General features: G+C 47.5%; 1 protein-coding gene across 1 annotated transcript in view; it reads left to right on the top strand.

The window, feature by feature from the left end:
- LOC137300046 (corticotropin-releasing factor receptor 1-like) overlaps positions 1-21137 on the top strand; it is a 266363-nt gene that overhangs the window by 8261 nt on the left and 236965 nt on the right. The window contains exon 2 of the mRNA XM_067969147.1: positions 7542-7661. Within this exon, the coding sequence (XP_067825248.1) occupies positions 7542-7661 (120 nt within the window). The remainder of the gene's footprint in view (positions 1-7541; positions 7662-21137) is intronic.

Genomic DNA, 21137 nt, shown 5'->3' with positions numbered 1-21137 from the left:
TGATTCACCACATGAAGACCCCTCCTCTCGTCTAGCCTCTAAAGTCCGTGTGGTGTCAGTCTCTGAGCTGGTGCTTGCGAGGGTCAGATCGAGTGACACTGCGCCATCAGGAAGGCTGGACTCCTCCTCCTCCACTGGCAGAGATATCTCCACATTTTCAACACCTGGAATGAAAGAGAGGGATAATGGTTATCTTTTAGTGTGAAGTGAGAGCAGAGAGAGAGAGAGAGAAGTGGGTGGTGAAAGAAGCTGCAGTTTGTCTCGCAGAGTGTGTTGGGTGAGAGAGACGTAAGGGAGAAAGAGGATGAGGTACGCCAAATCCCAGCGTGACGTCTCTCCCAGCCCGTGATGACCAGCACCTTATCTTCAGGGGGGGGGGGAGGGGCAGACGAGCTCGGTCTCCTCCCTGGGCCGTCACCTGTATGGAGTCGTGGACAACCTTCTCCTGTAAGAAAGATCAGAGTGTGTCAGTGACAGTGTTAGTGACTGTGTTAGTGTCAGTGACTGTGTCATTGACTGTGTTGATAGTGTAAGTGACAATGACGGTGTTAGTGACTGTGTTGGTGATAGTATTGGTAACAGTGTTAGTGACAGAGTTGGTGACAATGTTAGTGACAGTGTTAGTGACTGTGTTAGTGACAGGGTTGATAGTGTTAGTGACAGTGACAGTGTTAGTGACATTGACCAGTGACCATGTTAGTGTTAGTGACCGTGTTAGCGACCGTGTTTGTGACCATGTTGGTGACGGTGTTGGTGACGGTGTTAGCGACAGCTTTGATGACAGTGTTATTGACTGTTAGAGACAGTACCAGTGTCAAAATTGATGACGGTGTTAGTGACGACGTTGGTGACAGTGTTAGTGATGTTGTTAGTGACAATATTAGTGACTGTGACAGTGCTAATGACACTGACAATGTCAGTAACAGTTTGTTAGCGACAGTGATAGTGACAGTGTTAGTGACAGTAACAGTGTTTGTGATAGTGTTAGTGACAGTGACAGTGTTGGTGACAGTGTTGATAGTGTTAGTGACAGTGACAGTGTTGGTGACAGTGTTGATAGTGTTAGTGACAGTGACAGTGTTGGTGACAGTGTTAGCGACAGCTTTGATGACAGTGTTAGTGACGGTGTTGATGACAGTCTTGGTGACAGTGTTAGAGACAGTGTCAGTGACAAAATTGATGACGGTGTTGGCGACAGTTTTGGTGACAGTGTAGGTGACAGTGTTTACGAAAATGTTTATGACAGTGATGGTGACAGTGTTGATAGTGTTAGTGACAGTGCCAGTGTTGGTGCCAGTGGTAGTGACAGTGAAAGTGACAGTATTAGTGAAAGATACAGTGTTAGTGAAAGATACAGTCTTAGTAACAGGTTTAATGATAGTGTTGGTGACAGTGAAAGTGACAGTGTTGGTGACAGTGCAGGTGACAGTGTTTATGAAAGTGTTTATGACAGTGATGGTGACAGTGTTAGTGACAGTGTTGGTGTCAGTGTTAGTGACAGTGTTAGTGACGATGACAGCATTAGTGACAGTGTTAGTGACAGTGTTAGTGACAGTGACAGTGTCAGTGACAGTATTAGTGACAGTTACAGTGTTATTGACAGTGTTGGTGATAGTGGCAGTGTTCGTGACAGCGTTGATTACAGTGACAGTGTTCGTGATAGTTTTGTGACAGTAGCGCTGACAGTAACAGTGTTAGTGACAGCATTATTGACAGTGTTGGTGACAGTGACAATGTTAGTGATAGTCTTGGTGACAGAAGTGGTGACAGTGACACTATTAGTGCCACTGCTGGTGACAGTGTTGGTGACAGTGTTAGGGCTCAATTTTGAAATGGTGGCGGGTTGGGAGGGAGTCGGGGTGGGTGGGGGGGTGACGGTGCGCCTGGCAAACCGGAATAAACAAAACTTAATGTTTCCGACGCGATCGGATTGTAATCGATGGTGATTAATGTCCTCTCCGGGTTTTGTGCCCGGCAGCCCCTGACTGACAGACTGGCTGCTGTCAGGAGCTGCAACGCGTGGGGGGGGTGGGGGGAGAAAGAGAGACCAAGACGTCACCTGGTGCAGGAATGGAAGATCGGGGGGATGGAGGGGAAGATCGGGGGGAGAGTGGAAGATCGGGGGGAGAGGGGACGATCAGGAGGAAAGGGGAAGATCGGGGGGAGGGGGAAGATCGGGGGTGGGGGAAGATCGGGGGGAGGGGCAAGATCGGGGGTGGGGGAAGATCAGGGGGAGGGGGAAGATCAGGGGGAAAGGGGAAGATCGGGGGAGGGGGAAGATCGGGGGTGAGGGAAGATCGGGGGGAAGATCGGGGGGGATGATCGTGGGGGCAAGATTGGGGGGAAAGGGGAAGATCGGGGGGGGGAAGATCGGGGGGGGGATGATCGCGGGGGGAAGATTGGGGGGAAAGGGGAAGATCGGGGGAGAGGGGAAGATCGGGGGAGAGGGGAAGATCGTGGAAGATCGGGGGGAGAGAGTGGAAGATCGGGGGGAGAGAGGGGAAGGTCGGGGGGAGAGGGGAAGGTCGGGGGGAGAGGGGAAGTTCGGGGGGAGGAGGAAGATCGGGGGGAGAGGGGAAGATCGGGGGAGGAGGAAGATCGGGGGGAGAGGAGTAGATTTGGGGAGAGGGGAGGATCGGGGGGGTGGGGGTGAAGAGGGGGAGATCGGAGAGGGAGACTTCCGACACCGGAGCAGGGTGGAAGGGTAGGTTGATTTTGTGTTTTAATTTCGTGCAGTGGTTTTTTTATGTAATTTATTTAGTTTCTTTTTGCCTGATCCGGCCCTTCACTCCCGGTTTCACCAGATGTGAATCAGAAGCCGTGGGAAAGCCGTGCAGGTAAATTAAAAATCGTTCTAACTACGTAATCTGTCACAAGTGAAGTGCCTTAAGGACCTCAATGAGGTACCTTTGGATCTTTAACTATCATCCTGCCGGCTTTAATTGCCGACGGGACTTCCGGATTCGGGACGCCCGCGCACAGGTGCGTCAGTGGGGAACTCGAATGTCGGCGGGTTGGAGCTGGGCTCCGATCCTGAATGGGATTTCCACGATTTTCGGAGTCCCCTCACCCCCAATGCACCCGCATTTTCCTGGGAAAATTGAGCCCTTAATAATGGTGACAGTGTTGATGACAGTGTTTATAACAGTGTTGGTAACAGGTTTGTTGACATTGTTCATGACAGTGTCGGTGACAGTGCTGGTGACAGTGTTGGTGACAGTGTCGGTGACAGTGTTGGTGACAGTGCTGATCACAGTGTTTGTGACGGTGATAGTGACAATATTGGTGACAATATTGGTAATAGTGTTGGTGAGGATATTAGTGACAGTGTTATGAGATGTTTTGGGAATGTGCCTGTCATGGTGGAATAGCTGGTATATTGTGTGTAGGAAGTGAGTGTGTGAGTTGGAGGAGGAGGAGGTGTAGTGAAGTGTGGTACAGTGATTGTAGGAGGGTGAAGGGAAGCGGGAGAGGGGAGTAATCATAGAATCAAAGAAGGAGAGCATTCTACCCACTGTGCCTGTGCTGGCTCTGTGAAGGAGCAGTCCAGTTAGTCCCTCTCCCCTGCTCTTTCCCCATAGCCCACTAATTTTTTCCCTTCATGTATTTATGCAATTCCCTTTTGAAAGTTACTATTGAATCTGCTTCCTCATGTCGCCTTTGTTTTTTTTGCCAATCACCTTAAAACTGTGTCCTCTGGTTACCGACCCTTCTACCACTGGAAACAGTTTCTCTTTATTTATTCTATCAAAACCCTTCATGATTTTGAACACCTCAATCAAATCTCTGGCACCATTCTAGTAAATCTCTTCTGCACCCTCTCTAAGGCCTTGATATCCTTCATAAAGTGTGGTGCCCAGAATTGGACACAATACTCCAGCTAAGGCCTAACCAGTGTTTTATAAAGGTTTAGCATAACTTCCTTGCTTTTGTACTCTATGCCTCTATTAATAAAGACCAGGATCCCATATTCTTTTTTTGACAACCTTCTCAACTTGTCCTTCAAAGGTTTGTGTACATACACCCCCAGGTCTCTCTCTGTTCCTGCACCTCCTTTAAAATTGTACCATTTAGTTTATATTGCCTCTCCTCATTCTTCCTGAAGTTAAATGGAGTTAAATCCATCCCATAAAATGATAGGCAGACTCGGCCCTTGATTCTTGTCTTGCCTTTATTTCAATGATACAGTGTGTTAAGCCCAGGCACGAGCTCTTCAGACAGTAACCCCACTAACAGCCAAAGAGTGGTCCCTTTATGCTACCTTTTCCTCATACCTTGGACACGCCCACTGAAACCCACCATCCACAGAGACTGGGTGTCTTTGTCTGCCACTCAAACACCACTTAAAACCAACTGACTTTGGAACAGCCATTTCCCCCACAAAGATTGCTCTGACTTTGTTCACTTCAATTAGGTGTGAGTTTTCTCCCATCTAGCTCGATCTTACACAGATTACCGCGTCCTGTTTCGAGTGAAGTGTGACTTCCCTGGATTTGACTGATCTTTGTTTCCCAGACTCGTCGGCTCTGCTTGTCATTCATCAAGTAGCAAGTTCAAAGCTAATTATTTTATGTATATTTCTCCCGGGCTTTAGATAATACCCAATTTGCATCTGTACAATAGGAAGTCAATAGCAAGGCCAGGCCATGTCTCGACCTGTCTTTAGTTGGGTGGCTGTTCAACTCTATCAGTCTTCACTGTTTCCCTTTCCCTCACTCATGTCTCAACGTACCTCACTTTTTAAAATTTTATTGAGCCCTTTCTTCTCTCAAATACTGAATACAACATAAGGCAACAAACAAAATAATTAAAACAATTAATACAATTATTTAAAACTTAAGAAAACCTGTGGAATTGGATGTGCAGAATCCACAACTGTTTATAAGGCTTCTGTCTGAAGGTTTCTTTTTGTAACTTTGTGGGGCCCAACAGCCACCAATAATCTATCCCCAATGATGGTCATCCCGGTTGGTGTGAGGCAAAGTGCCATGTTGATTGACAATCCAGATATATGGTGTGATGTAATATCTTCCTCTCTTCGAATACACCATGTCAATTCTCCGACCTGTAGAGAGCAGTTAGAGGATTCGTCATCCAGGGTGAAGCCACCTGCTAGCGATGAGCTGTGCAGCACATCACTGCCGAATAGCCACTCCTGGAACAACAAAAGGTATCTGGGACTTTCCAGATTCCCCTGTTCCCACTAATCAATGCCCTTCTTGTTTTGTTCACAAACTTGTAACAAGTCTATCAAGTTCACTTTGAATATTTTCATCAGTCTTTCACCAATAGATAACGATGCATTACCACCGTTACAGGAATCATCCTTGAAATAATATCATTCCGCTGTCTATTCCTGTCATAAAACACCAATCAGAGTCTTCGCACCTGACACCAAACCATATTCCCATCTAATTCCCAGATTAATTTTAATAAAGTTTGGGATCCAATTATTTACTAATTCCGTTTAACCCCTTTTTGAATCAGATTTAAGTAAACAGAAAACCTTTGTACACAGTGGCCTTTGAGAAGAGTTATTTCTTCCTAAGAACTGTTTACCCATTATGGACAGTGTCTGTTGGCAGCACAAAACCATTGGGTAAATGTAAAGATCAAGACTAGAGCACATCATTATACAATACAGTGTCTGACCCAGTGACTTCGAATCCATCTTTACTCGGATTATTCCCTGTTCCCGGGCCGGTCGTCTCCATATCCCGCTCAGTCACATTTTCAGTCTCATCTTTTTTCTCAATCGGAATTCTGAGATGTTGCACTGATGCTGCACCTTTGCTGTTGTCAGACAGCCTATTCCTTCCTCATTACAGTCCATGTTGCGTTGCCAAGATGAGGACGACAACTGCCTCCCCGGTGTAGATGTAACAAAGAAAGACTGAATGTCATACTGTCCTTAAGCAGCAACCCTGCCCTTTTTGTCGTGCTTGCCCCGGTCTCCATGATACCATGTATATTGTGTTTTCTTTCCCCGTTTTTGAATTGCCAATTTCAGATTGGTTCCTCCTAATTTATCCATAATCTTATCTGGACCTTCCCAGTTAGCCTCCTCCTCAGTGAATGTCATAGTTTTCAAAGAGAGACAGTCTGTAAATTTTATATCAGTGTTTTCTTTACCATGTTCATTCCTCTTGGCAATGGTTTTCTGCACACTGCTACTGATCACTTGGCTTCTGTCATCAACCACAGTATCCCTCGTTTCAGCCTGACCACTGGCCTCAGCATTATCCAAAGGGATGTAGACTGTGGGCTTCACTGGGAGATTCTCCACTGGAGCTGAAGCTGCCTCTATTCTTTGCTTTTTTGGTGTGTTTTTTCTTTTCACGAGTCCATTGTCACATGGTTTAGTTTCCATTGATAGAAGCTTCTTGATTACCGTTTGAACAGATCGAGTGTGCTCTTTGATACGAGCATTGTGAAACTGATATACATCCTTATCAGTCAAGGCATGGGCCCACTGCAGTGCCCATAGTCTATTCAGCATTTGGGTGGGGTCCCCTATCCCGTCATACTGGGGCATCTGTTCTCTAAGCTCAGTGAGGGCCAGGTCTCTATTGAACTGTTGGGCCTGGTACTGGTTGACGGTCTGCCCCGCCGGGGACATGTTTCCTCTGGTGCCGACCCGTTTGGTCGTGACCGGTGCTAGATTCGTGCACCCCTCCCCATCGGGTCTACTCCGACACACCGAGGCCTGCCGGCCATGTTGCCTGGTGTGCTGGTTGCTCTTGACAGGGGTGAGCTGCCCTCGTCCTCCTCGCTCTCCCCACCGTGCCTCCTCGCTCTCCCCACCGTGCCTCCTCTCCCTCCCCACCGTGCCTCCTCTCCCTCCCCACCGTGCCTCCTCTCCCTCCCCACCGTGCCTCCTCGCCCTCCCCACCGTGCCTCCTCGCCCTCCCCACCGTGCCTCCTCGCCCTCCCCACCGTGCCTCCTCGCCCTCCCCACCGTGCCTCCTCTTTCCCAGTGATAATGCCGCTGATCGTATTTGCAGTTTTCTGTTCTTTTCTTGCTCGTTTTTTCTGGCCCTCCTTTCCTCTCTTTATTTGCACTTTATTCCCTGTCCTTTTTATCAGGGTGGGTAGCCCACAATCCTTTATCGGCTGTTTTAATATCACCAACAATACAAACGACCCTCCTTACAAATTTACAGAAAAGTGCCAGGAAAGAAATAAAACAGAAAAGAAAGACCAGGCCGGACAGGCCAACCCCGTCACAATACTTCTGAGCCCAGCCCATTGCCCACGGCACCCAGCCATCATTATCTCCCATTTCTTTTTCTGCCATCCCAGCAGAATAGCCGTACAACAACGGCTTAACCGTACAACCACAATAGCCTGTTCCTTCTTGGGATTGGCTCATTTGGAGGTGATCAGTCTCCTTTTTAATTGGCCCTTACAACAACCTCCCCTTTCCGTGGTACCTGGAGGTTGAGGTCTGTATAACCAGGGCTGTGGTTTCCCCTTTGTAGCACTGTACAACTTTCTAAATTTCAGAATGTTTATTTAATTAATTCTTGTTTATTTTTCAGGACCTTATTGCAATGCATCGACTGATCTGATTGGAACATGTTGGCACAAAAGTCCAGTTGGTCAACTTGTGGCACGCCCCTGTCCAGAATACTTCAACGGAATACAATATAACACAACCAGTGAGCTCTTTGTCACGGTATTGGGCAGCGCATGACCCGGGGAATGAAAACTTACAAAGAGGGAGGAGGGGGGGAGGGCACACGAGAATCAAAACCTGCCCAACTGAGCAGGAGGCCAGTCACTGCTTTCACACTGGGAGAGAGTGTCTGTAACACACATGAGATGGTTCAAGGTATGATGTGTATACTGTCAGGGACTGCGTACTGCCGGGGACTGCGTACTGCCGGGGACTGCGTACTGCCGGAGACAGTGTATTGTCGGGGACTGCGTACTGCCGGGGACTGCGTACTGCCGGGGACTGCGTATTGCCGGGGACTGCGTATTGACAGGGACTGCGTACTGCCAGGGATTGCGTATTGCCGGGGACTGCGTATTGCTGGGGACTGCGTACTGTCAGGGTAATTATTTGTGTCCCAGGTTGCTGCTCACACTCTGTTCTTGGTGAGTTCACTCTCTCTGTTGCCTTTTTTTTCGCTGAGATATTGATGTTCAGCCTGAAACTGTGGGTTTTCCAGTTGGTGAAAGTATTTGAATTGTAAACAAAGACAGGTTGGGTTATCGGCTGCGTAATGTATGAAGGGAGCAGTGTTTAAACAAGTCTCTCTAATTGTCACTTATTCCATCCACATCCTCACCACAAGAAAACAGGAGACATCCATCTGCTTAAAATCCAATTAACACCTCACATTTACACATAAACCTCTCGGCATCAGGTGCTGACTGTGCTTACAGTTCCGACAATGCATTTGTTCCCTCCCTAAACCTCTCCGCCTCTCTCTCCTCCTTTAAGATGCTCCTTAAAACCTCCCTCTTTGACCAAGCTTTTGGTCACCTGTCCTAATATCTCCTTATGTGGCTTGGGGTCAAATTTAGTTTGATAATCGCTCCTGTGAAGCACCTTGGGACGTTTTACTGCGGTAAAGGCTCTATATAAATGCAAATTGTTGTTGTTTCAATCATTGTAAGAATCACTGTTTAATTTCCAGTGATTCAGTCAGTGTTATTCTCCGGCAGTAATCTCGCACTGAACATTGTCGGGCCATGTTCATGCATCTATTTCACAGCTCAAAAACATCATCGCTGCAACTGAAGATTAAACGTGTGTATTAACTGGGCAACCCTGGACACAGTGAGGGTGAACACCCACTTAATACTCATCACCCCGACAGAAATACCATCTGATAATGAATTGCAGCAGCAGGATGTGAATCTAAGGTACAAATGCTGTCAGACACAGCCGAGTAGCTCAGTGCAGCTGTACTGCTTTGTACCGCCCAGGGTCCTGCTCCTGATCACCATCCAGTGCAAGGACATTGGGTGTGGACAAGATCAAGCTCAGCTGTGATGCCACATGTGGTCAAATATCTTGCCAACACTCACTGTCTGGGCTCCGGACATGGAAAATGTTCAGTTAAGTGAGATGCTGATACTTACGAACATATGAATTAAGAGCAGGAGTAGGCCATTCGGCCCCTCGAGTCTGCTCTGCCATTTGATAAGATCGTGATGTGGAGATGCCGGTGATGGACTGGGGTTGACAATTGTAAACAATTTTACAACACCAATTTATAGTCCAGCAATTTTATTTTAAATTCACAAGCTTTCGGAGGCTTCCTCCTTCCTCAGGTGAATGTTGTGGAAATGAAATCCTCGAAATGAAATCGCATTTATAAATCACAGAACAATGCTTGGTGATTACAGACAGTTTTTTCAACTGCCCGTTGCCAAGGCAATCAGTGTGCAGACAGACGGGTGTTACCTGCAAGGTCTCCGAATATACAAATCACCAAAAAAAACAAAAAAAAACAGAGATAGAGAGGTAGAAACATAGAAAAGACAGCAACTGACCCGTTATATTAAAAACAGATAACATTTGTTCGCTGGTGGGGTAACGTGTAGCGTGACATGAACCCAAGATCCCGGTTGAGGCCGTCCTCACGGGTGCGGAACTTGGCTATCAATTTCTGCTCGACGATTTTGCGTTGTCGTGTGTCTCGAAGGCCGCCTTGGAGAACGCTTACCGAAGGTCGGTGGCTGAATGTCCTTAACTGCTGAAGTGTTCCCCGACTGGGAGGGAACCCTCCTGTTTGGCGATTGTTGCGCGGTGTCCGTTCATCCGTTGTCGCAGCGTCTGCATGGTCTCGTCAATGTACCATGCTCTGGGGCATCCTTTCCTGCAACGTATGAGGTAGACAACGTTGGCCGAGTCACAGGAGTATGAACCATGCACCTGGTGGCTGGTGTCCTCTCGTGTGATGGTGGTATCTGTGTCGATGATCTGGCATGTCTTGCAGAGGTTACCGTGGCAGGGTTGTGTAGTGTCGTGGACGCTGTTCTCTTGAAAGCTGGGTAATTTGCTGCGAACGATGGTTTGTTTGAGGTTGGGTGGCTGTTTAAAGGCGAGTCGTGGAGGTGTGGGGATGGCCATAGCGAGGTGTTCGTCGTCATTGATGACATGTTGAAGGCTGCGGAGAACATGGCGTAGTTTCTCCGCTCCGGGGAAGTACTGGACGACGAAGGGTACTCTGTTGGTTGCGTCCCGTGTTAGTCTCCTGAGGAGGTCTATGCGATTTTTTGCCGTGGCCCGTCGGAACTGTCGATCGATGAGTCGAGCGTCATATCCCGTTCTTACTAGGGCGTCTTTCAGCGTCTGTAGGTGTCCATCGCGTTCCTCCTCGTCTGAGCAGACCCTGTGTATTCGCAGGGCCTGTCCATAGGGGATGGCCTCTTTGACGTGGTTAGGGTGGAAGCTGGAAAAGTGGAGCATCGTGAGGTTGTCCGTGGGCTTGCGGTAGAGTGAGGTGCTGAGGTGCCCGTCTTTGATGGAGATTCGTGTGTCCAAGAAAGAAACTGATTCTGAGGAGTAGTCCATGGTGAGCTTGATGGTGGGATGGAACTTGTTGATGTTATCGTGTAGTCTCTTTAGTGATTCCTCGCCGTGGGTCCATAGAAAGAAAATGTCGTCGATGTATCTGGTGTATAGTGTTGGTTGGAGGTCCTGTGCAGTGAAGAAGTCCTGCTCGAACTTGTGCATGAAAATGTTGGCGTATTGGGGTGCGAATTTGGTCCCCATGGCTGTTCCGTGTGTTTGGGTAAAGAACTGGTTATCGAAGGTGAAGACATTGTGATCCAGGATGAAGCGGATGAGTTGTAGGATGGCGTCTGGAGATTGGCTGTTGTTGGTGTTGAGTATTGATGCTGTCGCAGCGATGCCGTCATCGTGGGGGATACTGGTGTAGAGTGCCGAGACGTCCATCGTGGTGAGAAGTGTTCCTGGTTCAACTGGTCCGTGGGTACTGAGTTTTTGTAGGAAGTCTGTAGTGTCGCGACAGAAGCTGGGGGTTCCCTGTACGATGGGTTTCAGGATGCCCTCGATGTATCCAGAGAGGTTCTCACACAGGGTTCCGTTGCCTGATACGATAGGACGTCCGGGTGTGTTGGCTTTGTGTATCTTTGGGAGGCAGTAGAAGTCTCCCACGCGGGGAGTACGTGGGATGAGAGTGCGTAGGATGCTTTGAAGGTCTGGATCGAAGGTCTTGATCAGTTTGTTGAGCTGGTGGGTGTGTTCTTTGGTCGGATCTGCGGGTAACCGTCTGTAGTGTTCCTGGTTGTCCAGTTGTCGGTATGCTTCTTTGCAATAGTCCATTCTGTTCTGTATGACGATGGCTCCTCCTTTGTCCGCTGGTTTGATGACGATGTTGCGGTTGGTCTTGAGAGCGTTGATGGCGTTGCGTTGTGCTCGAGTGACATTCTGGACTGTCCTCTGAGTGCGGCTGATGAATCTGGCATTGACGCATTTCCTGACAGCTTGAGCATACATGTCCAGCTGAGGGCAGCGACCCTCCGGAGGAGTCCAATGTGACTCTTTCCTCTTCGGTTGCTGTAAAATTGTTTACAATTATCAACCCCAGTCCATCACCGGCATCTCCACATCATGGCTACCATCGACACCACAAACTGCCGGCTCACAGTGGAAAGGATATCCAAGAAGATCGCGCATATAGACACAGACATCAAGTTTTTACAGAGCTGCAAGAAAGCAGACAAGATCCCGAAAGGACTACAGATCACGAACCCACTCAAGTCGACATACAACTCAGATTACGCTGAGAGACTCTGCCGCCGTACCTCTCGCACACTCCGCAACCATCTCGTACACCAACTCTACAGCAGACGCCGCAACCTCGAAACCAAGATAGAGTCCATACTCTCAACCTGTACTCAGGACACAGCAGACCAGCTACGTTATACCGCCAAACAGACGAGGCAACGGAACGACGCTGCCTACATGAAAACCAAGAGCAGGAAGCTTGAGAAACTCGGCATCACCACCAGCATCGACCAAGCTTCCCCTGGTACCACGGTTGCAACCACAGGGAAGTCTATTGTCAATTTGTCCGACCACACCCTTCAACCAGACGAAATCGAAGTTCTCAGCCGAGGGCTCAATTTCTGCCCCACCACCAAAATGGACCCCACTAGTCTCGCGGCGGACACAGAGGAATTCATCAGGAGAATGAGGCTCCGGGAATTCTACCACAAACCCCAAGATTTCAGCAGCGAACCCAATGAGACAATCAACGATCTGGAACAGCAGACAGAGGGATCCGCGGTACAGCAACCGAAGAAGAAAGAGTCAAACTGGACTCCTCCGGAGGGTCGCTGCCCTCAGCTTGACATGTATGCTCAAGCTGTCAGGAAATGCGTCAATGCCAGATTCATCAGCCGCACTCAGAAGACAGTCCAGAATGTCACCCGAGCACAACGCAACGCCATCAACGCTCTCAAGACCAACCGCAACATCGTCATCAAACCAGCGGAAAAAGGAGGAGCCATCGTCATCGTCATACAGAACAGAACGGACTATTGCAAAGAAGCATACCGACAACTGGACAACCAGGAACACTACAGACGGTTACCCGCAGATCCGACCAAAGAACACATCCACCAGCTCAACAAACTGATCAAGACCTTCGATCCAGACCTTCAAAGCATCCTACGCACTCTCATCCCACGTACTCACTGCGTGGGAGACTTCTACTGCCTCCCAAAGATACACAAAGCCAACACACCCGGACGTCCTATCGTATCAGGCAACGGAACCCTGTGTGAGAACCTCTCTGGATACATCGAGGGCATCCTGAAACCCATCGTACAGGGAACCCCCAGCTTCTGTCACGACACTACAGACTTCCTACAAAAACTCAGTACCCACGGACCAGTTGAACCAGGAACACTTCTCACCACGATGGACGTCTCAGCACTCTACACCAGTATCCCCCACGATGACGGCATCGCTGCGACAGCATCAATACTCAACACCAACAACAGCCAATCTCCAGACGCCATCCCACAACTCATCCGCTTCATCCTGGATCACAATGTCTTCACCTTCGATAACCAGTTCTTTACCCAAACACACGGAACAGCTATGGGGACCAAATTCGCACCCCAATATGCCAACATTTTCATGCACAAGTTCGAGCAGGACTTCTTCACTGCACAGGACCTCCAACCAACACTATACACCAGATACATCGACGACATTTTCTTTCTATGGACCCACGGCGAGGAATCACTAAAGAGACTACACGATAACATCAACAAGTTCCATCCCACCATCAAGCTCACCATGGACTACTCCTCAGAATCAGTTTCTTTCTTGGACACACGAATCTCCATCAAAGACGGGCACCTCAGCACCTCACTCTACCGCAAGCCCACGGACAACCTCACGATGCTCCACTTTTCCAGCTTCCACCCTAACCACGTCAAAGAGGCCATCCCCTATGGACAGGCCCTGCGAATACACAGGGTCTGCTCAGACGAGGAGGAACGCGATGGACACCTACAGACGCTGAAAGACGCCCTAGTAAGAACGGGATATGACGCTCGACTCATCGATCGACAGTTCCGACGGGCCACGGCAAAAAATCGCATAGACCTCCTCAGGAGACTAACACGGGACGCAACCAACAGAGTACCCTTCGTCGTCCAGTACTTCCCCGGAGCGGAGAAACTACGCCATGTTCTCCGCAGCCTTCAACATGTCATCAATGACGACGAACACCTCGCTATGGCCATCCCCACACCTCCACTACTCGCCTTTAAACAGCCACCCAACCTCAAACAGACCATCGTTCGCAGCAAATTACCTAGCTTTCAAGAGAACAGCGTCCACGACACTACACAACCCTGCCACGGTAACCTCTGCAAGACATGCCAGATCATCGACACAGATACCACCATCACACGAGAGGACACCAGCCACCAGGTGCATGGTTCATACTCCTGTGACTCGGCCAACGTTGTCTACCTCATACGTTGCAGGAAAGGATGCCCCAGAGCATGGTACATTGACGAGACCATGCAGACGCTGCGACAACGGATGAACGGACACCACGCAACAATCGCCAGACAGGAGGGTTCCCTCCCAGTCGGGGAACACTTCAGCAGTCAGGGACATTCAGCCACCGACCTTCGGGTAAGCGTACTCCAAGGCGGCCTTCGAGACACACGACAACGCAAAATCGTCGAGCAGAAATTGATAGCCAAGTTCCGCACCCATGAGGACGGCCTCAACCGGGATCTTGGGTTCATGTCACGCTACACGTTACCCCACCAGCGAACAAATGTTATCTGTCTTTAATATAACGGGTCAGTTGCTGTCTTTTCTATGTTTCTACCTCTCTATCTCTGTTTTCTTTTGGTTTTTTTGGTGATTTGTATATTCGGAGACCTTGTTGGTAACACCTGTCCGTCTGCACACTGATTGCCTTGGCAACGGGCAGTTGAAAAAACTGTCTGTAATCACCAAGCGTTGTTCTGTGATTTATAAATGCGATTTCATTTCGAGGATTTCATTTCTAACAACGTTCACCTGAGGAAGGAGGAAGCCTCCGAAAGCTTGTGAATTTAAAATAAAATTGCTGGACTATAACTTGGTGTTGTAAAATTGTTTACAATTGATAAGATCATGGCTGATCTGATTGTGATCTCAACCCTACTTTCCCATCTACCTACTATAACCTTTGACTCCCTTGTTAATCAGGAATCTATCCAACTCAGCCTTAAAAATATTCAATGACCCTGCCTCCACCTCTCTCTGGGGAAGGGAGTTCCACAGACTCACGACCCTCTGAGAGAAAAAAATTCCCCTCATCTCTGTCTTAAATGGGAGACCCCTTATTTTTAAACTGTGTCCCCGAGTTCTAGTCTCTCCCACAAGGGGAAACATCCCCTCAGCATCGACCCCTTCAAGTCCCCACAGGATCTTATATGTTTCAATAAGATCACCTCTCATTCTTCTAAACTCCAGTGTATACAGGCACAACTTGTCCAACCTTTCATCATAAGATAACCCCCTCATCCCAGGAATCAGTCGAGTGAACCTTCTCTGAATCGTCTCCAAAGCAATTATGTCCTTTCTTAAATAAGGAGACCAAAACTGCACACAGTATTCTCGATGTGGTCTCACCAACGCCCTGTACAACTGTAGCAAAACATCTCTACTTTTATATTCCATTCCCCTTGCAATAAATGACAATGTTCCATTTGCCTTCCTAATCACTTGCTGTACCTGCATACTATTTTTTTGTGATTCATGTACTAGGACACCCAGATCCCTCTGTACCTCAGAGTTCTACAATCTCTCTCCATTTAAATAATATACTGCTTTTCTATTCCTCCTGCCAAAGTGGACAAGTTCACATTTTCCCACATTATATTCCATCTGCCAAATTTTTGCCCACTCACTTAACCTGTCTATATCCCTTTGCAGACTCCTTACGTCCTCTTCACAACTTACTTTCCCACCTACCTTTGTGTCATCAGCAAATTTAGCAACCATACATTCGGTCCCTTCACCCAAGTCATTGATATAGATTGTAAATAGTTGAGGCCCAAGCACTGATCCCTGTGGCACTCCACTCATTACATCTTGCCAACCTGAAAATGACCCATTTATGCCTACTCTCTGTTTCCTGTTAGCTAACCAATCCTTTATCCATGTTAATATGTTACCCCCAACACCATGAGCTCTTATTTTGTGTAGTAGCCTTTGATGTGGCACCTTGTCAAAAGCCTTCTGGAAATCCAAGTACACCACATCCACAGGATCCCCTTTATCCACGTTGCTTGTTACTTCCTCAAAGAACTCTAATAAATTAATCAAACACGATTTCCCTTTCACAAAGCCGTGTTGACTCTGCCTGATTGCATTGAGATTTTCTAAGTGCCCTGCTATAACCTCCTTAATAATAGATTCTAGCATTTTCCCTATGAGAGATGTTAAGCTAACTGGCCTGTAGTTTCCTGCTTTCTGTCTCCCTCCTTTCTTGAATAGAGGAGTTACATTCACTATTTTCCAATCTGATGGGACCCTTCCAGAATCTAGGGAATTTTGGAAAATTAATACCAATGCATCTACTATCTCTGCAGCCACTTCTTTTAAGACCCTCGGATGAAGTCCGTCAGGACCTGGGGACTTGTCAGCTTTTAGTTCTAATAATTTGTTCAGAACCCTTTCCCTGGTGATTGTAAATGTTTTAAGTTCCTCCCTCCCTTTCACCTCTTGATTCACAATTATTTCTGGCATGTTATTTGTATCCTCTACAGTGAGGACGGACACAAAATATCTGTTCAATTCATCCGCCATTTCCTTATTCTCCATTATTAATTCCCCAGACTCACTCTCTAGAGGACCAACACTCACTTTACTTACTCTTTTCCTTTTTAAATACCTGTAGAAACTCTTACTGTCTGTTTTTATATTTCTAATTGTAAACAATTTTACAACACCAAGTTATAGTCCAACGATTTTATTTTTAATCCCACAAGCTTTCGGGGGCTTCCTCCTTCCTCAGGCGGTGTGGAGATGACAATTTCCACACCGCCTGAGGAAGGGGAAAGCCCCCGAAAGCTTGTGGGATTAAAAATAAAATCGTTGGACTATAACTTGGTGTTGTAAAATTGTTTACAATTGTTAACCCCAGTCCATCACCGGCATCTCCACATCATTTATATTTCTAGCTAGCTTTCTCTCAGACTCTAATTTCTCCCTCCTCATTATTCTTTTAGTGGCCATAATGTGGAGATGCCGGTGATGGACTGGGGTGGACAAATGTAAGGAATCTTACAACACCAGGTTATAGTCCAACAAATTTATTTTAAAATCACAAGCTTTTGGAGATTATCCCCTGACGAAGGAGATAATCTCCGAAAGCTTGTGATTTTAAAATAAATTTGTTGGACTATAACCTGGTGTTGTAAGATTCCTTACAATTATTCTTTTAGTCATTCTTTGCTGTTTTTTATATTCTGGCCTGCCACTAATCTTCGTGGAATTGTATGCTTTTTCTTTCAATTTGATACTATCTTTAACTCCCTTAGTTGGCCACGGATGGTACGTCCTTCCCCTCGAGTCTTTCTTTCTCACTGGAATGTATCTTTGCTGAGTGTTATGAAATATCTCATTAAATGTCTGCCACTGCATCTCTACTGACCTATCCCTTAACCTAATTTCCCAGTTCACTTTAGCCAGCTCTGTCTTCATGCCCTCATAATTGCCTTTATTTAAGTTTAAAACACTAGTCTTAGACTTACTCTTCTCTCCCTCAAACTGAATGTGAAATTCAATCATATTGTGATCACTGCTACCGAGAGGCTTCTTTACAATGAGGTCATTAATTAATCCTGTCTCATTACACATTACCAGATCTAGAATAGCCTGCTCTCTGGTTGGCTCTAGAATGTGCTGCTCTAAGAAACTGTCCCGAAAGCACTCTTTGAACTCATCTTCCAGGCTACCTTTGCCAATCAGATTCTTCCAATCTATATGCAGATTAAAATCACCCATGATTATCGCTGTTCCTTTCTCACAAGCCCCCATTATTTCTTCCTGTATCCCCTGTCCTACAGTGTGGTTACTGTTTGGGGGCCAATAAACTACTCCCACAAGTGACTTCTTCCCTTTATTATTTCTTATCTCCACCCAAACTGATTCTACATTGTGGTCTTTAGAACTAAGGTCATTTCTCTCTATTATACTCATGTCATCCTTAATTAACAGAGCTACCCCTCCACCTTTTCCCAGCTTCCTGTCCTTCCGAAATGTCAAGTACCCGTGAATATTCAGGTTCCAGCCTTTGTCATCGTGCAACCACCCAACACACTGGACGCCAGCACGGGAGAGAAAAGGACAGGACAAGGGAGCCCTGGGCACTGATATCATGGAAATAGCTCACATTATTGTAAACACTTTTGGTGCAATATTTATTCTTTCTTCAGTCAGAGCAGCAAAGCCAGAAGACGGGAATAGCCAAGAGTTGGGAGTCCCTCATTCACAACCTCTTCCCAATTAGGGTCACCTGAGATTTTGCCTGCATGGAAAATAGCCTTTAAAACCCAGAGAACCGATAAAGTGCATGGGAGATTTTACACTGAAGGACTGGGTTCTCACTGCCATCGCTCAGTGTTAACAAGACGTAACGGCCTCACACCGAAGTCAGGAGCCTCACCGTCCCGGTAACCCTGGCGATGCAGCCGGCACCATTTTGAAAGGGGCCTAGTGCCAGGTGTCCAAAGTGCTGCCTGTATCAGCCAACCGGCCCCGTTTAATGCAGAAATCATGTCCAATGACGGATCTAGGACTCGATTGCCATTTTGGGTTGGATCTGGTCAGAGCCAATGCCAAGCTCACACTGACCAGTCTCACGGGCAATGGAGGAGAAGAGGCTCGGCTAAAGGTGAGTCTTCAATTATTTCTGTAGGCTCCGGAGGAGCAGCAGTGAACCAGCAGGTCCCACAAAACAATCTGGGCTACTGCTCCCCCAGGAACCCCCCTCCCCCCAGGACCCCCCTCACCCTCCCCAATCAGACCCCCTGCCCCCCCCCCCGCCTTCCCCTCCCCCCAGGACCCCCCACACCCTCCCCAATCACACCCCCCCCCGCCTTCCCCTCCCCCCAGGACCCCCCTCACCCTCCACAATCACACCCCCTCCCCCGCCTTCCCCTCCCCACCTTCCCCCCCTCCCCCAGGACCCCCCGCCTTCCCCTCCCCCAGGACCTCCCTCACCCTCCCCAATCAGACCCCCCCCACCTCCCCCCTCCCTCTCCCCACCGCCCGATGGGCTCAGTTCACAAATCTCCATGAAGCAATAATATTAAAGGAAACAAGCTCTGGATGGAGAGCTCGGGGACCCCGCCAGCTCCAGCTCACTGAATCCTGAACCAATCATCGTTAAAGACACTCGAGACAGAAAACTTCACACCACTTTCCATCCACACTGGGAATATATCGATTCCCACTAATGGATGCTTTTACTAAAATCATCGAGGGAGCAGTTTTTTGACTGTTCAGCGACCTCATGCTGACTGACACTGCTCATTTCATTAATCTATTCAACTACTTCCAACCGGTAATGTCTGCAAAACTCGGGGACTGACTCCAGAAGCAGCAAGGGTCTGACGAGTATTGTCAGACCAGGAGATGTGGGTGAGAGAGTGGGTGAGTGGATGGTTTCTCCTTATTTACTCTATCAAAATCATTCATGATTTTGAACACCTCTATCAAATCTCCTCCTAACCATTTTTGTTCTAAGGAGAACAATCCCAGATTCTCCAGTCTCTCCATATAACTGAAGTCCCTCATCCCTGATACCATTTTAGTAAATCTCTTCTGCACCCTCTCTAAGGCCTTGACATTCTTCCTAACTTCCTTGCTTTTGTACTCTATGCCTCTATTAATAAAGCCCAGGATCCCATGTGCTTTTTTAACAGCTTTCTCAACTTGTCCTGCCACCTTTCAAGATTTGTGCACGTACACCCCCAGGTCTCTCTGTTCTTGCACCCTGTTCAAAATTGTACCATTTAGTTTATATTGTACCATTTAGTTTCTATTGCCTCTCCTCATTCCTCCTATCAAAATGTATCACTTCACACTTCTCTGTGTTAAATTTCATCTGCCATGTGTCTGCCCATTTCACCAGTCTGTCTCTGTCCTCCTGAAATCTGTTACTATCCTCCACATTGTTTACTACATTTCCAAGTTTCATGTTACCTGCAAACTTTGAAATTATACCCTCTATACCCCAGACCAGGTCATTAATATATATCAAAAAGAGCAGTGGTCCTAATACTGACCCCTGGGGAACACCACTGTATACTGCCCTCCAGTCTGAAAACAACCATTCACCACTACTCTCTGCTTTCTGTCCTTTAGCCAATTAAAGCCCATGGGATTAGAGGGACAGTGGCAGCATGAACACAAAAGGGACAGAAAGCAGAGAGTAGTGGTGAACGGTTGTTTTCAGACTGGAGGGAAGTATACAGTGGTGTTCCCCAGGGGTCAGTATTAGGACCACTGCTCTTTCGATATATATTAATGACCTGGACTTTGGTATAGAGGGTATAATTTCAAAGTTTGCAGATGACACAAAACTCGGGAATGTAGTAAACAATGTGGAGGATAGTAACAGACTTCAGGAGGACAGAGACAGACTGGTGAAATGGGCAGACACATGGCAGATGAAATTTAATGCAGAGAAGTGTGAAGTGATACATTTTGGTAGGAAGAATGAGGAGAGGCAATATAAACTAAATGGGGCCATTTTAAAGGAGGAACAGGAACAGAGACACCTGGGGGTGTATGTAAAGCTGTTAACAAAGCATATGGAATCCTGGGCTTTATTAATAGAGGCATAGAGTACAAAAGCAAGGAAGTTATGCTAAAGTTTTATAAAACACTGGTTAGGCCTCAGCTGGAGTATTGTGTCCAATTCTGGGCACCACACTTTAGGAAGGATGTCAAGGCCTTAGAGAGGGTGCAGAAGAGATTTACTAGAATGGTACCAGCGATGAGGGACTTCAGTTATGTGGAGAGACTGGAGAAGCTGGGGTTGTTCTCCTTAGAGCAGAGAAGTTTAAGGGGAGATTTGATAGAAGTGTTCAAAATCATGAAGGGTTTTGAGAGAGTAAATAAGGAGAAACTGTTTCCAGTGGCAGAAGGGTCGGAAACAGAGGACACAGATTTAAGGTGATCGGCAAAGGAGCCAGAGGGAACATGAGGAAACATTTTTTTATGCAGCGAGTTGTTATGATCTGGAATGCACTGCCTGAAAGGGCAGTGGAAACAGATTCAATAATAACTTTCAAAAGGGAATTGGATAAATACTTGAAAGGAAAAATTTACAGACCTATGGGGAAAGGGCAGAGGAGTGGGACTATTTGGAAAGCTCTTTCAAAGAGCCAGCACAGGCACGATGGGCCGAATGGCCATTCCTGTGCTGTGCCTACTATGATACTATGAACAGTTGAGGAAGAGGCTCGGGGACCGATGGTCAGAATGGGGCCAAAGACTATTTGGGCCCCATTCACCCACAAGGCTGCCTGACCCTGCTTTCCACCCCCCCCCCCCCCCGCCAATAATGGCACAACCCAACCACTCCCCAATAATGTCTGACCCTGCTGTCCCTGCC

The sequence above is a fragment of the Heptranchias perlo genome, chromosome 30 (genome assembly GCF_035084215.1).
Source record: "Heptranchias perlo isolate sHepPer1 chromosome 30, sHepPer1.hap1, whole genome shotgun sequence".
Classification (NCBI taxonomy): domain Eukaryota; kingdom Metazoa; phylum Chordata; class Chondrichthyes; order Hexanchiformes; family Hexanchidae; genus Heptranchias; species Heptranchias perlo.
The sequence above is the reverse complement of the archived record's forward strand: the minus strand, read 5'-3'. Positions and strand labels throughout refer to the sequence as shown.